Consider the following 18,528-nt stretch of genomic DNA (forward strand, 5'->3'; position numbering starts at 1 on the left):
TACAATACTTTGGCCACCTGATACGAAAAGCCAACTCACTGGAAAACTCCTGATGCTGGGAAAGACAGAAGGCAAAAGGAAAAGAGGGTGGCAGAGGATGAGATGGCTGGATGGCATCACCAACTCAGTGGACATGAATCTGAGCAAACTCCCAGAGACAACGAAGGACAAAGGAGCCTGGCATGCTGCAGTCCACTGGGTTGCAAAGAGTTGGACGTGACTTAGCAATGAAACAACAACACGACGACAACAAATGTTCGCATTGCCAGAATTTAGAGGATTCAGTTTCAAAATTCAAGCCCTCTGAGCATTCGACTTCCTGTTGGTCACCCAGGCACAGCCATGCGACAGGGAAGTGGGAGTCGAGATCCATGGAACTGAGCCCATTGCCACTTGCTTACAAGGGAGACAGTCAAATGTCTGCTGACAGCGGGACACTTTCTTTTCACAATCCACTGTAACAGATCAGCCCAGGGCCTTCATTGGCGGGTGGGGGGAGGAGCTGTGTGTGTGATATCATCACCTTTTCTGCCTTGAATGAAAATCACAGCTGTTCTCTTTTCCATTCACTCATTTCAGCTCATTCTTTTTTTTTAAACCACTTTAATTGATTATAGGCAATTTACAATGTTCTGTTAGTTTCAGGTATATAACAAAGTGATTCAGATATATAATATATATAACCATCTGAGCCACCAGGGAAACCCATATGTTATATGTATTTTATATATATTATATACATATATATACACACATTTTCTTTTTCATATTCTTTTCCATTATAGGCTCATTACAGTTGATTAAAAGATATTGAATATAGTTCCCTGTGCTATACAGTAGGTCCTTATTGTTAACTATTTTATATATAGTAGTGTCTAGCTATTCAATGGCAAGCCACTCCCGTACTCTTGCCTAGAAAATCCCATGGATGGAGGAGCCTGGTAGGCTGCAGTCCGTGGGGTCGCTAAGGGTCGGACACGACTGAGCGACTTCACTTTCACTTTTCACTTTCACACATTAGAGAAGGAAATGGCAACCTACTCCAGTGTTCTTGCCTGGAGAATCCCAGGGAAGGGGGAGCCTGGTGGGCTTCCGTCTATGGGATCACACAGAGTCGGACACGACTGAAGTGACTTAGTAGCAGCAGCAGCTATTAATCCTAAACTCCTAATTTGTCTCCCCCCAACCCTGCCATCAGCCAATCCTTTATCCCAAATACAAGCCACTGCAGGAGATGAGGAGGTCAATGCCAGAGAGAAAATCATGACCTTCAACATTCCAGAAAAATAAGAAAAAGCTGCCAGAATGTACCTAAACATCAGGCAAGATGCAGCAGTAAACTACCCACTAAGCCCCCAAACTCTGGTGTTTCAGCCCCTTAGAGCTTGTCTGTTTCACTCATTATTCGACCTCTCTGGGTCTGGCTTTCCCGAGACCTTGAAGCCAGGATTTCAGGGTCTTTCTAATGTAAGAAGGATTCATGACAGAATAATTACTGATTGAAATGAGTACCAAGGAGCTTCAAACATAAAGTCTTACCAAAGACAGTGCCTGAGAACCAGAATAATGACTTTCTGCCCCTATAAGTTCTACTTTTTCCAGTAAGAGCAAAAGCGTTATCTGAAAATCAGAATGCCTTAGCTGATAGAGGCTGGTGATCAAGTATTCCCACCTACCGGATTCTTCAATGAGAAATAAGCAAATCATGACACTATTGTGCTAAGACAACCACCCACATCCAGCAGGTAGCCATCATCCTGGCAAGTCCTTCTACACACAGACATGAATCCATAAACACTGTTTTACGTGCACGTCTCAATGTACATCAAGGTATATATCTTAGGTATAATTCTGCACCCTACTTCTTTTCAGAGAACACTAACTTTAAGATACAGTCACGCTGATGGGTATAAATCTGCTTTACTCCTTTTAACATCTCTGAGGCTTCCCACCATGTGACCATACCACATACACGTGTCCACTCCCCTATTCATGGTCATCTTAGTTGTTTCTGGCCCCGTGAGGCCCATTTATCTTGTGCGATCATTACCTAACCATTCCACTTCCTGGTTATTTGCACTTAATGTATTGGGTCTTGTAACCATCTGACCTCCGCCTCTACTGGAACATTTTCAACTGCAAAACACAGCGAACTCTAATTGCCAATTTACAGGCTATGTGAGAGACTGAGAAACATGTCAGTGAACCACACCAAAAGGATGCCATCAGCAAAATCCCACCAAAGTACAGTGTTTCCTTCAATAAAAATGTCAGGGGGACAAAACAGAGAGAGGAGAGATGAAAGGGGAATCCGTAGTTTAAAAACAGACTTTGCGCTTCTTCAAGAATGTGAAAAAACAACCTACAGACAGGAGAGAAAAAAATTGTAAAGATATAATAAGGGACTTGTAGCCAGAAATTATATAGAATTCTTGCTGCTGCTGCTGCTGCTAAGTCGCTTCAGTCGTGTCCGACTCTGTGCGACCCCATAGATGGAAGCCCACCAGGCTCCCCAGTCCCTGGGATTCTCCAGGCAAGAACACTGGAGTGGGTTGCCATTTCCTTCTCCAGTAATAGAATTCTTACAGTTCAGCAATAAAGAAAAACCCAGTTTAAAAAAAGAAAAATGGACAAAGAATCTGAACAGACATTTCTCCAGAGAAAATACACAAACGGCCAACAAGAACATGAAAAGATGCTCAGTATCCACACTCATCAGTCAGCTCAGTCGTGTCCAACTCTTTGCAGCCCCATGGACTGCAGCACGCCAGGCCTCCCTGTCCATTACCAACTCCCGGAGCCTGCCCAAACTCACATCCATCCAACCATCTCATCCTCTATCATCCCCTTCTCCTGCCTTCAATCTTTCCCAGCATCAGGGTCTTTTGTAATGAGTTGGTTCTTCGCATCAGGGGGCCAAAGGATTCAGTTTCAGCATCAGTCCTTCCAATGAATATTCAGGACTGATTTCCTTTAGAATTGACTGGTTGGATCTCATCAGGGAAATGCAAATCAAAACCACAAAGAGATACCACTTCACACTCACTAGAATGGCTACTGTCAAAAAGAGCACTGGTGAGGACATGAAGAAACCAGAACTTTCTTACAGTGCTGGATGAATGGAAAATGGTGCAGCTACTTTGGAAAATAGTCTGACAGGTCTTCAAATCCACTCAACAAGACTTCCCCAGTTGCTCAGTGGGTAAGAATCTGCCTGCCAATGGACACCAAGGTTGCTTCTATGTCCTCGGCAGACAAATGGATAAGAAAGCTGTGGTACATATACATAATGGAATATTACTCAGCTATTAAAAAGAATGCATTTGAATCAGTTCTAATGAGGTAAATGAGACTGAAGCCTATCATACAGAGCAAAGTCAGAAAGAAAAACACCAATACAGTATATTAACACATATATATGGAATTTAGAAAGATGGTAACGATGACCCTATATGCGAGACAGCAAAAGAGACAGAGATGTAAAGAACAGACTGTTGGACTCTGTGGGAGAAGGCGAGGGTGGGATGATTTGAGAAAATAGCATTGAAACGTGTATATTACCATACGTGAAATAGATTGCCAGTCAGGTTCGATGCATGAGACAGGGTGCTCAGAGCGGGATGGGATGGGGAGGGAGATGGGAGGGGGCTTCAGGATGGGGAACACATGTACACCCATGGCTGATTCATGTGAATGTATGGCAAAAACCACCACAATATTGTAAAGTAATTAGCCTCCAATTAAAATAAAAAGAAAAAACAAAAAAAGAATCTGCCTGCCAGTGCAAGGGACACGGGTTTGATCTCCAGTCTAGGACAATATCACATGCCTTGGAACAATCAAGCCTGTGAGCCACAACTACTGAGCCCGCGTGCCTAGAGCCTGTGCTCTGCAACAAGCCACCAAAACAAGAAGCCTGCATACCACAACGAAGAGGAACCCCCACTAGCTGCAACTAGAGAAAAAGCCCACACAAAGTGACAAAGACCCAGCACAATTAATTAATTACTTTAAAAAATGCACTCAGCAATTCCATTCTTAGATATCTACCCAAGAGACATGAAAACATACTATTCACACAAAAACATGTATGCAAATGTTCACAGCTGCATTATTCATAATACCCCAAAAGTGGAAACAAGTCAATGTCCATCAAATGATGGACAAACAAAATATGGAATATCCACACAACAGAATATTATTTAGTCACTAAAAGGAATGAAGTACAGCTACATGCTACAACATGATGATGCTTCAAAACATGATACTTAGTGAAAAGAGTCAGACACAAAAGGCCACCTATTGTACGATTTGATTTATACAAAATATCCAGAATAGGCAAATCCATCGAGAGAAAAAGTAGATCAGTGGTGGCCTGGGGCCAAGGAAATGGAAAATGAAGAACAGCTGTTAATCAGTATGAAGTTTCTTTTTGGAGTAATGAAAATGTTCTAAAATTTATTATGGTGATGTTTGCACAATTCTGTGAATATGGCAAAAATTTAAAGAAACAAACTTAAAAAGAGAGAGATCTAAAAAAAAAAGTAAAAGACAAACCAATCTGCATTGTTTAAACCTGAATTTAGATGCTGAGATTTTAAAAGTACACCATAGGGAATTCTCTGGTAGTCCAGTAGCTAGGACTCAGCACTTTCACTGCTGGGGTGGGTTCAATCCCTGGTCCGGCGGGGATCTAAGTTCCTGTAAGCTGCGCAGCTTGGGCCCCCCTCCAAAAAGAATACACTATAAAATAAAATTATAAGACAATCATGGAAATTTGAACACTGACTATCTGATATTAATGAATCACTGCTTATTTCTCAGAGGTATGATAATGAAATTATGTTTTTTAAAAAGGATCCCTATAGCTTAAAACTTACAGATGAAATGATAGAGTATCTTGGACTTGCTTCAAAATAAACTGGGGAGGAAGGCAGGAAGTAGATAGGTATATGGGTGAAATGGTTATGAGTTAGTAACAGTTCATTAGACTATTCTCACTTTTTTTTTTTTTTTTGCCTTGAAATTTTCTTTTGCCTTGAAATAATTCTTCAGTTCAGTTCAGTTGCTCAGTCGTGTCCGACTCTTTGCAACCCCATGAATCACAGCACGCCAGGCCTCCCTGTCCATCACCAACTCCCGGAGTTCACTCAAACTCATGACCATCGAGTCGGTGATGCCATCCAGCCATCTCATTCTCTGTCGTCCCCTTCTCCTCCCACCCCCAATCCCTCCCAGCATCAGACTCGTTTCCAGTGAGTCAACTCGTTGCATGAGGTGGCCAAAGTATTGGAGTTTAAGCTTTAGCATCAGTCCTTCCAATAAACACTAAGGATTGATCTCCTTTAGAATGGACTGGTTGGATCTCCTTGCAGTCCAAGGGCCTTAAATTAAAAAAAAAAAAGAACAGAGACAGGAAACAGTTCCATGCCACATTATTTTTATGTGCCAATTAATCCCATAGGTGAAAAACACCTTGGACTTTCCCTTCCAATCATCAGCAACCACTTTTTCTGCCTCAGTTACAATCTTTCCAAAAGAAGACTTTCACCCTTAATGCTTTTTCCTAAAAAAATCATGTGTAAGTTTTCTTCTATAATTTGTTTAACCTTAAACCTAATGGGGCTTTTCAACTGAATTTTAAAATTTCTTTAGTTTTGATACTAAGTTACTCCTTGAAGGCTACATTGGTCTATTTCTCTTGGCTTGTCAATTTCACTGGCTCTTACAATGTAGGCTGCAGAGAGAAGGGTACAGGATTGAGAGTCTAAGGTGGAGACAGCATGCTCACATAAAAAGGAAGAGATTTCCAGGGCTACTTAGCCCCAGCCCTTGTCCCAGAAGGGAAGCCAGAAAACAACCCGAACTGAACCCCACAGGGTCCTTACAGAAACAATAATAGCAGCTCCAAGCTCCTTACCATGTGAGAAGCACAGTACCAATCACTTTACCTGAGTAATGTTATTTAGTCAACAAGCCTAAGAGTCAGGTGCTATTATTTATCCTCATTTTGCTGAGACTTCCAGAATGTTCGAGCACCTTACTCTAAATCACATGGCTTTCTGTGGCAAAGCTGGGATTTGAACCCAAGCTGTCTGCCCCCACGGTCTGCACTTATCCCAGGCTACATTACCTCCTGGATGAACTCATCATTATCTTTGTCGTGGTATCCCTAATGTTCAAGGACCAGAAACCCTTAAGTAGACCAAAAATCATCTGACAACAGAAGCTGGACTACCTCCCAGGAAAACACCACTTCCAAGCTCCCCCAACAGCATCATCAATTTCACAAACCTTACTCATGAACAGCAAAACAAAAGGCACCTAAGTTGTTGGAAATGATCCACAGAGTTAACTTAAAAGTTAAAGATGAAGAGAGACACAGGGCCTCCACTTTGCCCTGCCTCAACCTCTAGAAAAGACTGGGTCCAAGGTCAGGGCCAGTAGCGCTGGTTGCAAGGGTTCTGTAGAGGCAATTCCACAGTGAGGGGAAAACAGGCAGAAGGAGGGTAGGCGGGTCCTCCTAAGTAAATCCAGATCCCAGTCAGGGTAGCTGGGAGGCTTCCCTGAGTCACTCCCGTCTCCACATACTACACCCAGGGATGACTTAGCACCAAAACACAACAGATCTCATGAGTGGAAACGGCTGAGAACACCCATCCAAGCCTAGGGACTAAACTTCAGAAACGCTGAGGACAGGCTGTACACACACCCCTCCCAACCTCCCACCAAAACCACCCAGCACTCCAGTGGAAGGGAGAGGAATGGATGGGAAGGGCGGAGACCCCCTGATGGGCTCAACACTGGACAGCAGGGGAAGCGCTGCAGGGCAGGACAAGTGAGACCTCAAATGAGCAGGATAAGAAATGGAAGGTGCTGAAGAATGAAAAAATAACCAAAATGCAAGAAAAAGGATCAGAGAGGGAAAATGAGAAACTGGGAACAACTGGGGACTGGAACAGCAAAGAACTGGGGGGAGGGGGAGGAGGCAACTGCAGGGTCAGGGAAGACAAAGAGGCTGGAGAACTCAGAGTCCTCTGGGGACCGAGAGCTGGGGGAATGCGGGGCACAGGGGTCAGCAAACTAAGAATGACCAGCAACAGAATGGTCAGCAACACTCTTTGCCCCTGCGGAGACTGGAGTGACTGGGGACAGAGGCCTCGGGAGTGGCTGGGGAGCAGGGGGACCCAGGAGTGCAGCTGAGACTCAGAGGGTCGAGGAGTTAGCAGGGACTGAGATACAGGAGGTCTGAGAACTGGTGGTCTGGTAACTGCACAAGGGGGTCGGAGGATGGGGAGGAACGGAGGGATCCGGGGGAGAGGTGTCCAGCAGCAGGCTGTGTAAGTGATGGGCAGGGGTCAAGAGACTAGGAGTGCCCGGAGCCGGCACTCCAGAAAAGTGCAGGTGACCAGGGGCCAGGACCTGGGCATACAGGGGTCCGGAAACTGGGAGCGACTGGACGGGGTCCGCGAGCAAGCGGGACGCAGGGACTAGGGGGCTGGAGTGTGTAGCTGCAGCGGCGGGAGCCGGAGCGGCCGGGGCGGGTGACAGCGGCCAAGCCGCCACTCACCGCTCATGGTGCCGCTCTCCGGGCCGGTGCCCGCCGCGCCGCCACCGCTGCCGCCACCGCCGCTGCCGCGCTCCAGACAGGCCGGGAGACAGCGCGCCCCGCCCCGCTTGCCGCCCCGCCCCGGAAGTGGAGCGCAGCCGCCGCGGCCCCGCCCCCCGACCCGGAAGGTAAACACGGGCACCCGCGCGAGGCGGCCGGACTGAGGCGCGGCTTGCTGTGCCGAGGCTGCCGGTCGCCCGGGGCAGTCGTAGACACACCGGCTGGGACGCCTCGTGGTTCGCTAGTCCCCGGGTGCGGTGGAGACCGGCTGGGATGCCTCCCCGCCAGCCTGAGTTCACACCTCTGTGGGGGAGTCAGGCGGGAAGGTGGCCACGAGAGCCCTAGGAGCGGAACGGGGAAATTCAAAAAGAGGAATGGGCCAAAGCGTGGGGACAAGGGAGGCGGGAAGTCCCGGAGGGCCTCTCTATGCAGATGACTTTAGAGTTCTGGATGGTCAGAGGAAGGCGGCCCGGGAAGATCGGCAGGAAGGGTGTTCCGGAAGGAACCTCCTGCCTGGAGGGGTTGCCTGGAGCCAGAAAAGGGCTTTGAGAGAGCAGATGGAAGATGTGGGTGAAGGGGTTGGGCTTTTCTGCCTCACTCTAAGGAGGTGAAAGTGAAAGCGGCTCTGACTCTTTGGGAGCCCATGGACTTTAGCGCCAGGCTCCTCTGTCCATGGGGATTATACAGGGAAGAATACTGGAGTGGGTAACTGTTCCCTTCTCCAGGGGATCTTCCCAACCCAGGGATCAAACCCAGCTCTCCCGCATTGCAGGCGAATTCTTTACAGTCTGAGCCACCAGGGAAGGGAGGTAGGGAGTGGGAAATCATTACAGGAGTTTAAGCAGAGGAATTGGACTTCAAGGAGATCCAGTCCATCTTAAAGGAAATCAGTCCTGAATATTCATTGGAAGGACTGATGTTGAAGCTGAAACTCCAATATTTTGGCCACCTGATGCGAAGAACTGACTCATTGGGAAAGACTGAAGGCAGGAAAAGGGAATGACAGAGGATGAGATGGTTGGATGGCATCACCGATGTGATGGACATGAGTCTGAGTAGGCTTCACGAGTTGGTGATGGACAGGGAGGCCTGGGGTGCTGCAGTCCATGGGGTCACAAAGAGTCAGGACTGAGTGATTGAACTGAAATGAACTGAAGCAGAGAGTGACACAATCTTAAGGAGGTTTTAAGATGATTCCTCTTTCTGGGTTGAGAATGAATTGTAGTGAGTGAGTCAGGGTGAAAGAAAGGGTTGCTGGTTAGGGGAGCACTGCAATTGTTCAGCAAGAAGTGTGAGTGCCTGAGGCTAGGGTGGTAGCAGTGGTGTCAACGGATGGGTTTTGTTTGAACAGTTGTTACTGCCCCGGTTTTACAGATAAGAGAAAGAGGGCTCAGAAAGGGTAAAGAAGCATTTTCCCATCTTGTTTGGCCCAAGAAAGTGAAAGTGTGGATCGCTTAGTCGTATGGGACTCTTTGCGATCCAGTGGACTGTAGCCCTCCACCCAGAGTAAAAGAAAACATTTTACACCGCAACCCAGCACACAAATGCATACAATTCAAGAAGCTATTTAACAAAATTCTGCAGGGAATGTATTCTCTTCGATTTTTTTTCCCCAGTGTTGCCTAAGAACAATTGACCCACTCCCAAGACTTGATCCACAAAATACTGAACTGAGGCCCCATGGGGAAATGGAGCCAGAATGCCAGCCCAGCTGTGTGTGACCTACAGCCCCGTGGTCTTCTGCTATTACCTTGCTTCTCTACACGTCATCGCTGGCCCCTGGGAATTTACCTTGTGGACTCAGCAGAGGTTGAGAGATCTTTAGAAGGATGCTCTCTCTGCAGCACTGTTTATAATAGAAAGTGGAAAGCACCAAAGCCAGGTTAGAGAATAGCTAAGCAAATCATGGCCCACCTCACAGTATTTGAAAATGCTAATTATAAAGGTAATGGAAACACAAGGAAAGGCCAAAGATAATACTGTAATTTTCAAAAGCCGCATGCAAAATGGTCTGTACGCTATGATTACAGTTGTGTCAAAATACAGTCATGTGTAGGGACTGTGAAAGAATGTAGAAATTCTTGTGTTGGGGAATTCTTGAAAATTCTTTGGTTGTTAAGGTGGTTTTTTCCCTGTTCAAAATTGTACTTTACAGTTGTTGCTAATTTGTTATTCTAGTTAAAGCATCAGTATGTCTGAATCCCTTCTCTTCCCCCGCAGAAAGTCTAGGTTAGGTCTGTCTGCCTCTGTAACTTTGCTGAGACATCACATACCTGATTCACGGAGTTGTCAGGAAGTGATGGGATATGTTATTGAACTTGTAGCATGTAATTCACATCCTCCACCACCAGCTACTCCCTGTAAATACGGTAATTCCTTCCTCCTGAGACTTAGCCTGGTACTGGAGAACCAAGAATCAAAAGCCTAAGGTCAATAGCACTTCTGGGCTTTTGGAAAAATCTAAACTCATTGGGGGGAATGGTGCAGTAAAGAGAGAAGAAAGAAGGGCTGTGAGAAGCTAGGAGGAAAATTCCCAGGCCATATAAACAAGGAGTGTCTGCCTGCGCTCAGAGAAACGACCTCAAAGCACTAATAAAAACCACGATGGCGATGGAACTAACACAAAGTACTTATCATGAACCAGAAACATATCATGGGAAAAAATAAATAATGTACATGCGTGTATATTTTCACTTAATCTTCAAAACAATGTTATAAGTAGATAGTTATTATCCTCATTTTATAGATGGGGAAACTGAAACAAGGAGTGGTTAACTTTCTCAGTCACTCGGTGTCTATAACTTCCTAGTAACAGTCAGGATTCAAACTCGAAGAGCCAGTGTCTTCACCACTATGTTGTATCATCTATGGCCCTCAAGGCCCTGGAATGGAGCCATGATGGGCCCCAAGTAGGTAGAAATGTCTCACCAAGTTTCTCCATATCCCAAACCCAACACAAAAGCCACAAAGTCCCAAAACCTCGGGGTTCTCAGATGTAATGCTAATGGGCATTATCTTAACAATGATCAAAGTCAACAGACACCAGAGGGCATTGCCTGTTTCCATAACACCTCAGGACCTTTGCACAACCCAAGGAAGGCAACCCTCTCCCAATAATGGGAGATGAAAAAAAACGAGATGAGAAACTCAGAAATGGAATTAAATTGATGTGAGAAGAAGAAAAAGCGATAGATCAGAATGTCAGGGTTTCACTTTGACTCTAGATTTACCATCTATGTGACGCTTGCTCTGACTCCCTTTCTGTCATCATGTGTAACAGGGAGATAGCAATGGTCCACCTACCTTGTGATTTGTTCTGTACATTAAATGCCTTAATACAGGTAAAGCACTTGGAACATCCCCTGGCACATTCAGTTCAGTTCAGTTCAGTCACTCAGTCGTGTCCAACTCTTTGCGACCCCATGAATCACATTAGAAAGGCTAAATAAATGCTATCTGTCATTATTACTTCCTGTGTTAACTGCAAAAATGATAGTATACCTTTATCACAGTTTGCAGCTACACGTTCATTTATATGATTCTAATAATGCCTGTATGACTCCCATGAAGCTGAAAGCTCCCAAGGTCAGGAACCAGTCATGCCCTGCACACTGAATCAGGGTGGCTGACTCCAGGCTTCTATATACAGAGAGTACATTGGATCACCTTGCCTTCCTTTTAACAATAAAGAAAAATCCAGTCTGTCCTGAAATGTACGTGTGCATGTGTAGGAGAGAAGCCACCTAACCATAGAAATATGTGACTATGGGATCTACATATTGCGGTGCTTTTTTTGTTTTTTTCAGTGAGTCAATTTAATCACGAAACCAAGGAAGTTTCCAGAGTTAAGCTCCCAACAATAAGGTAGAAAAACATAGCTAACATAAAGATATCATCCGTTGATAAGTACAATCATCTTAAAGGGATCTGAGACACCATCCTTCCCTTAGGACAAAGATTTTCCAAGTAGCTCTATACCACTGACATGGTTAATTATCTGGTAGAAATTGATTTCTCCATCCCCGTGACACTGGTGGCAGCCAGCAGACTGTCGCAGCAGTCGCTTGTTTTCGTGGTGACAAGAATGGTTGCGCCTTCCTCCATGGCTGGGAGGGGGAAGAAATGGTCAGAGTCGACCTTCGGTTTGCTCCTGACACAGTCTTCGCACGTACATTCTTCTACTGTATACCCCAGGCCTCTCGACAGAAGAGGTTCAGCCATGATACTGGTGTTGTTGCTAACATCCAGATCTGCGTTAGCGTTCTTCTGGAGAACCGCTCCTGATTGCACAAAAGCAGAACCGTTATCCTAAACCTTTCAGGGTGCTTGGTTGTGCCACACTTAGCAGCTTGCATCAGGGATCAAAGCAACAGGAGACAAAAGTCTTTCCCCAAAAGAAGCGGGCCTTACACCCAAAGTCATGAGCTGAAAGACCATGGGCCACGTTGGGTTCAAAGACATGCTCACTTTAGGGCACACAGTATTTTTCAAGTGTTTGCTTATCTGTTTAATGTTGGCCCACATTTGAAAATCAAGAGATTTTACATACAAATCTAGACAACTGGTCTCTCTCTTTTTTGTGGCCACACCTCATGGCTTGGGGATGACACCCAGGTGGTTTAGTGGTAAAGAATCCGCCTGCACTGCAGGAGACACACGAAGACGCAGTTTCAATCCCTGGGTCAGAAAGATCCACTGGAGGAGGAAATGGCAACCCACTCCAGTATTCTTGCCTGGAGAATCCCATGGACAGAGAAGCCTGGTAGGCTACAGTCCATAGGGTCACAAAGTCCAAAGGGTCGCAGAACTTCCCCCTCCAGGGATCAAAGTCATACCCCCTGCAGTGGAAGTGCAGAGTCTTAACCAGTGGACCACCCTGGAAGTCCCTCTCTTACTTTATTATTTTTTAAAGACAACAAAATGTGGCCAGTGGGAACAGACATTCCTGCAGGAAAACACTTGGGAGTCAAAAGCCTTTGTCTCCTTCAAGCTGGGCACACGCTCCCCTATCACCTAACCTCCAGTGACCCACTACATTCGTTTCTGACCCACTTGGCCCTTGGATGCATTAAGATACCGACCCTTTTTACAATTGTGAAATGACAGATCAGCTTGTGTTACAGCATACCAAAATGAGTATTGGGTGACAATTCAAAGTAAAGATGTTTCTCTTATAGAGCACTGGGCAGGTTACTTTTTTTTTTAATGAATCTTTCATGATCCCATAAGGAAGGAGTCTCTGTTGTGTCTCCATTACACGCCTGTTCAGGCATGTTTTAATACTTTCCCAACATTCCACGGTATACCTCCATCTTCCAAAATGTCACACTTAAAGTCACTCCCCACCTGTCTCTCAGACCCCAGGCAAAAAAAGAGAAATGAGTAAATGATATGGAATAGCCATCTTCCTCCCCTTTCTGCACTAGAAAGCAGACGAAATGTTGCCTTATAGATTATGCATGGAAAATACACACATAACGAAATAGGGCAATGACTGCAAACCGGTCTAGAAATACATCATGGGCAAAGGTGCTGAAATATTTTTCTCTTAAGAAACTCTTCAGCAGAATGTTCACTTCTCTGGGACTGATTCTCTACTACTCAATAAAGATCTTTGAGATGACTGCTTAAATAATCCAGGAGCAATTCGTATTCATTTCTAGCTTTTTTCAGCAGGAGAATGTTCATCTGAGCAAACAACACTTGTATTTTTATGAAAATATGGCCACCAATCTTGTCAAATACACTTTTTTCGGATAGCACCAGACCCAGCTAGCTATTTCTGAGAGTGTGATGTTTAATCAATGTGCTGACTTTGGTCAAAGAGATGGATGTTTCCCAAGGAGGCCTCAGTACTTCAAAAGAGTGAATACCAAAAGAAGAATGCTGAGGAAAGCTGACATGGTACGATATCAACAAGGAAGGTGTAAACATCGGAAAGGAAGCTCACTTCTCCCAAGAGTTCATTTAACCCGACTGTCATCTAACATACTCAAAAGGTTACTTACCGGATGAGATACACAACATGAAAGAAGCAAAGGGATTGAAATTCACAATAGCCACCTCTTGGAAAGAGATTTCAAAGATCAACCATCAAACCAACCTGTGTTTTTAAGTTTGTCCTTTAATGGTTCGGAGCTCATCTTCCTTAGCAAGAACATCAATACGAAAACTGTCAAGGAAACTATCAAGCTCAGGCCCAAACAGGTCCAGAGAAATGTATTTGTTCCTTTCACTGAATCAAAAGAACGTCAGAAAGAGAATGAACTTGATAACATAATATTCACATCAGGGAAAGATTATCTGCCATCCAGTTGCCCTAATTCCTCAGCTTTGACTTTTAAATTCTAAGTTAATACTTAATTAGGAGAGATGATAAAAATCTATGTTGCTAAGATTGCAGAATAAAATAGAGTTGAGTTCTGAAAAAGTATCCATTCCTGTTGGCATTTAAATGATTGCCTTATTTTCTTTCTCTTTTTGATTCAGAAAATCTCACCACCTTCCCCATAATGTTTCTTCTTTGAATAAACAGTCAACTCCAAAATTCTTGGGCTTCCCTGGTAGCTCAGACGGTAAAGAATCCGTCTGCAACGTGGGAGACCTAGGTTGGGAAGATTCCCAAGGAGGAGGACATGGCAACCCACTCCAGTATTCTTGCCTGGAGAAGCCCCATGGATAGAGGAGCCTGGTGGGTTACAGTCCATAGTGTCACAAAGGGTCGGACACAGCTGAGCGACTTAGCGCGCACACATACACACACACACACACGGAGCAAATACTTCACACCAATGAGTAATCATTCAAACAGGATTACTTACTTGTGCTACAATAATGCTGACATATTACAGGAGGGCTATTAGGGCATCGAAGTTGACACGATTTGCAAGAATTCAGCAATCTGTCAAAATATTCATTTGGGGAGCACCGCTGAGCCATCTGGAACTGGATCACAAAAAGAAACAAGGAAACCCCAGGAAGAACGGCATGGAAGGACAAGTAAGCTCTTGTTGAGAATTCCCCAGCAAATGTAGTGACAGCAGCCAGAATGTCGAGGAAAAAAAAACACAACTTCACATTGATGACTTGGTTCTTAAGGGGGCTGACTCTTTGTACTGTGGCTAAGGATTTGAATACCAACACTAATTCCAGTTTCTAAGTTTGAGGCTTGAGTTGAGTAAGAGAGGGGGTATATGCAGCAAGAGCAAACCATACTTGAAACAGAAACTGCTTATTTATAGAGGAAATTTCTCAGGCAGGTGACAATTGCGGGATTGTCAACAAGCCTGAGGCATCAAGCAGAAGGTTCAGTAACCATTTCTGGAGCATCTGTTCTGTGAGCTGTGCTGTGTGATGGGCCCCCAAGGAGAGAGATAAGACAAGGTCTGAGCCACTGAAGAACTTAAAATCTAACAGAGGAGACAGTGTGCATGCGTACTTAGTCACTCAGTCATGTCAGCCCACCAGGCTCCTCTGTCCATAGGATTTTTCAGGCAAGAATACTGGAGTGGGTTGCCATTTCTTAGAGGAGATAGAAATGCACTCAAATAACCACAAAGTATAGTGGGAAGATAGAATGTGAGAGGGGGAGACTTCCCTGGTAATCCAGTGACTAAGACTCCATGTGCCCAATGCAAGGGGCCCGGGTTCGATTTCTGGTCAGGGAATTAGATCCCACCTGCTGCAGCTGAGCATTCACTTGCTGCAACTAAAGATTCTGCATGCCGAAACTAAGAGCGGGTGAAGCCAAGTGAACGATTTTTTTTTTTTTTTAAGAAAGAAGAATGTGAGAAAAAAGGAGTATGAAGCATCACTACCAGGTTTTAAACCTAGGAAGAAACCCAGATTCCCGACAAATAGAGACTTCTAGGGTAAAAGAGGCAACTTCTATTTTTACTTCTAGGGTAAAAGAGGTTTAAAAAAAAAAAAAGAGGTAGGTAAAAGAGGGCTGGGGAAGACATATTTGGGACATAATAATAATATATGGCTATTAATATAATACTTTCAAATTGTGGTGATGGAGAAGACTCTCGAGAGTTCCTTGGACAGCAAGGAAATCAAACCAGTCAATCCTGAAAGAAATCAACACTGAATATTCATTGGAAGGACTGACGCTGAAGCCGAAGCGCCAGTACTTTGGCCATCTGATGTGAAGAGCCGACTCACTGGAAAAGACCCTGACGCTGGGAAAGACTGAGGGCAGGAGAAGAAGGGGACGACAGAGGATGAGATGATTGGATAGTATCACCAACTCAATGGAGATAAATTTGAGCAAACTCTGGGAGATAATGAAGGACAGGGAAGCCTGGTATGCTACAGTCCATGAGGTCAAAAAGAGTTGGACATGATTTAGCGACTGAACAACAATAAATTAATATATTATTATAACACATGTCTATGTTATGTCTATATTCCACTGTTGAACGTCTATCCAATGTCTATTGAATGTTCCAATGTCTATGTTCCACTGTTGAAAACTTTGAAAAAGCAGTTGGGCATATAGCAAAATTATCCAGTCATAGCATACAGAAACAATCACCGTTAATACTAGGGTGTATAAAACAGAATTTGCAAACAGGCCTGCCAATGTGTTCTTTGTTTGGTTTTTTTTTTCACTTTATATTGGAGTATAGTTGATTTATGATGTTGTATTATACAAAGTGATTCAGTTGTACATATTTTCATATCTATTCTTTTTCGTACTCTTTTCCCATGTGGGTTATTACAGAGTGGAGTCCCCCATGCTATTGCCAATGTGTTCTGTTTAGCCAATTCATGATATAGATCTTTCTGGAAGGATTTCTGTAGGTGGCCAGATTGACTGATTGATTGATTCATGTAGCACATTCTTCCTTTTACATAAATGGAATCACACGTGTTTGCATGTAACCATACTGAGATATACCCATATGGAAATGTCCACAGAAGTCAATCAGAAATACAGGACTCAAGTAAAATGCAAGGACAGGAAAAATCTCAGATTAAGGACAGTGCATATCTCTAGGGGGCAGAAAGGGGGCCAAAGAGGCTTCACCTATATTGATCACATTTTATTAAGCTGAATGGTAGACAAATTGACATTTTCTGTGTTATTCTTTTATTTTTGGTTATTCTTTACACTTTTTGATATGAAAACAATGATAATAAAATGCAAGAATTAAAAAGAACACACCTTTTTTTTTTCTTTTTATAAAGGGCTTGAGCCTAGAGGAAAGTTTGAACTTAGATTGATCAAAATCTCACATTCCTCCAGAGGTGAGGTCAACGGGCGTGACAGCCTGGGTGGGACAAGCAAGAGCTGAAAGGGCCCACGCCTTCAGGCTCCTGCCAAATGGTGACCCTGGGAGACAGGAAAGGACACAGGAAAAGCATGATTAGAGATAGGCCAGAACAAAGGTTATCTCTCCTATCAGCCAAGCAAGGAGAGTTTCAGAGAAGGGTAGGAAGTGGGATCAAATTCTGTGGAAAAGTCAGAGTTGATGCAGTAGGGAAGGGGTCACTGGTGGCCTTTGAGTCGGTCAGTCGGTATATTGCGGGTACTTAAGGAGCGGACAGAAAGAGGAAGTGGCCAAACTAGGCCATGCTGGGGAAGTCTGGTGGAAAGCACTGCTGTTTATGACAGATGTACTGGCTCAGGTGCCTGAAGTACTATGTAGAAAGATGTTCACTGCAGCATCATTTGTAGTCACAGGGGCCTGTCCATCATGGGGAACCTCACAGTAGAATACTATGCAACCATGTAAAAGAATGAAACCAATGCCCTCTGATGTGAACAGTACATCACTAAGTGGAAAATGCAAAGCACTGAAGAGTATGTTTTCAATCTTCTTTGTTGTGTTTACAAATAAAATATGTAATATTTTTTAAATGTTTTAAAAAGTAAAATTAGACAAACAAAAAAAAAATAAAATATGTAGGGTCTATATAGAGATATAAACATACACTACATCCGAAAAGATGCTCAGGAGACTGATAGTAATCATATCCTCCAGCAAGAGACAAAAAGTCCAGGGTGGAAAAATAAATTTACTTTTCATTGAAAAATGTTGGTACTGTGTGAATAATTATTTTTAGTAGTAATGATTATTTTTTCAATAGAATCATTTTTTTTAAAGGGTGCTATATTAGTCCATTCAGGCTACTATACAAAATACCATATAGTAGATGGCTTATGAACAACAAAACTATATTTCTCCCAGCTCTGAAGGCTGAGCACTCCAAGATAAAGGTGTGAGCAGATTTGGTGTCTGGTGAGAGCCCACACACAGCTCTCTGTCTTCTCACTAATTCTGTCTATAGTAGCTGGGGAGCTTGGAGGAGGGAAAAGAGAAGAGTAAAAGGAAAGTTACCCATAGATGAATATCATAGTCTAAAGGGGAAAGAATAAAGATGAAAGATGTCAGACCAGGATGGGCAGAGTCTGAGACAGCGTGAGGGCCAAAGCACCCTCACTGGGCCTGACGAGCAATGAAGGCCTCCAGGGGTTGTTCTTTTTCTCTTTTTATTTATCACTGGCTCCATGGACATGAATGTGAGCAAGCTCTGGGAGACAGTGAAGGACAGGGAAGGAAGCCTGGCGTGCTGCAGTCCGTGGGCTCACAAAGAGTCAGGCACGACTCGGCACGTGAATGGCAACAATAATTTATTTATTCAGCTGCACCAAGTCTTAGCTGCAGCACACAGGGTCTTTTTTAGTTGTGCCATGCACTCTTAGTTGCAGCATTTGGGATCTAGTTCCCTGACCAGGGATTGAACCTGTGTCCCCTGCATTGGGAGCACAGAGTCTTTGACGCTGGACTGCCAGGGAAGTCCCTGCAGAGGTTGTTCTTAATCCCCTGTAGGCCTCAAACATCCTGGAGAAGCCCAAGAATGGCTCCATCCTCAGAGAGGTCATGGCAATCGCCTCCTGACCTGTTGCC

At 44.3% G+C, this 18,528-nt stretch overlaps 2 protein-coding genes across 2 annotated transcripts in view; both read right to left on the minus strand.

Moving 5' to 3' along the window:
* The window catches only part of SNX29 (sorting nexin 29), a 611,246-nt gene extending 603,585 nt beyond the window's left edge, over positions 1-7,661 (minus strand). The window contains exon 1 of the mRNA XM_055409515.2: positions 7,571-7,661. Within this exon, the coding sequence (XP_055265490.2) occupies positions 7,571-7,577 (7 nt within the window). The 5' untranslated portion in view covers positions 7,578-7,661. The remainder of the gene's footprint in view (positions 1-7,570) is intronic.
* Positions 7,662-11,397: 3,736 nt separating this feature from the next.
* Positions 11,398-14,670, minus strand: TNFRSF17 (TNF receptor superfamily member 17). The gene is made up of 3 exons (XM_055408893.2): positions 14,431-14,670; positions 13,713-13,844; positions 11,398-11,889 (listed from the first exon to the last, which is right to left on the minus strand). Exons 1-3 carry the CDS (start codon positions 14,546-14,548, stop codon positions 11,603-11,605), a joined length of 537 nt encoding a protein of 178 aa, XP_055264868.1. The 5' UTR covers positions 14,549-14,670; the 3' UTR covers positions 11,398-11,602.
* Between the last annotated feature and the right edge of the window lie 3,858 nt (positions 14,671-18,528).

Source organism: Moschus berezovskii, chromosome 27, assembly GCF_049115385.1.
Source record: "Moschus berezovskii isolate FMDL1 chromosome 27, NW_MosBer_1.0, whole genome shotgun sequence".
NCBI lineage: Eukaryota > Metazoa > Chordata > Mammalia > Artiodactyla > Moschidae > Moschus > Moschus berezovskii.

Bases quoted from the DNA above. Each gene is read 5' to 3' on its own strand.
- TNFRSF17 (XM_055408893.2), bottom strand. From the start codon at position 14,548: ATGGCTCAGCGGTGCTCCCCAAATGAATATTTTGACAGATTGCTGAAT. The intron at 13,845-14,430 runs GTAAGTAATCCT...CTTTTGATTCAG, and splicing joins TCAGCATTATTGTAGCACAA to TGAAAGGAACAAATACATTT. The intron at 11,890-13,712 runs GTTGGTTTGATG...TTGTGCAATCAG, and splicing joins GGACAAACTTAAAAACACAG to GAGCGGTTCTCCAGAAGAAC.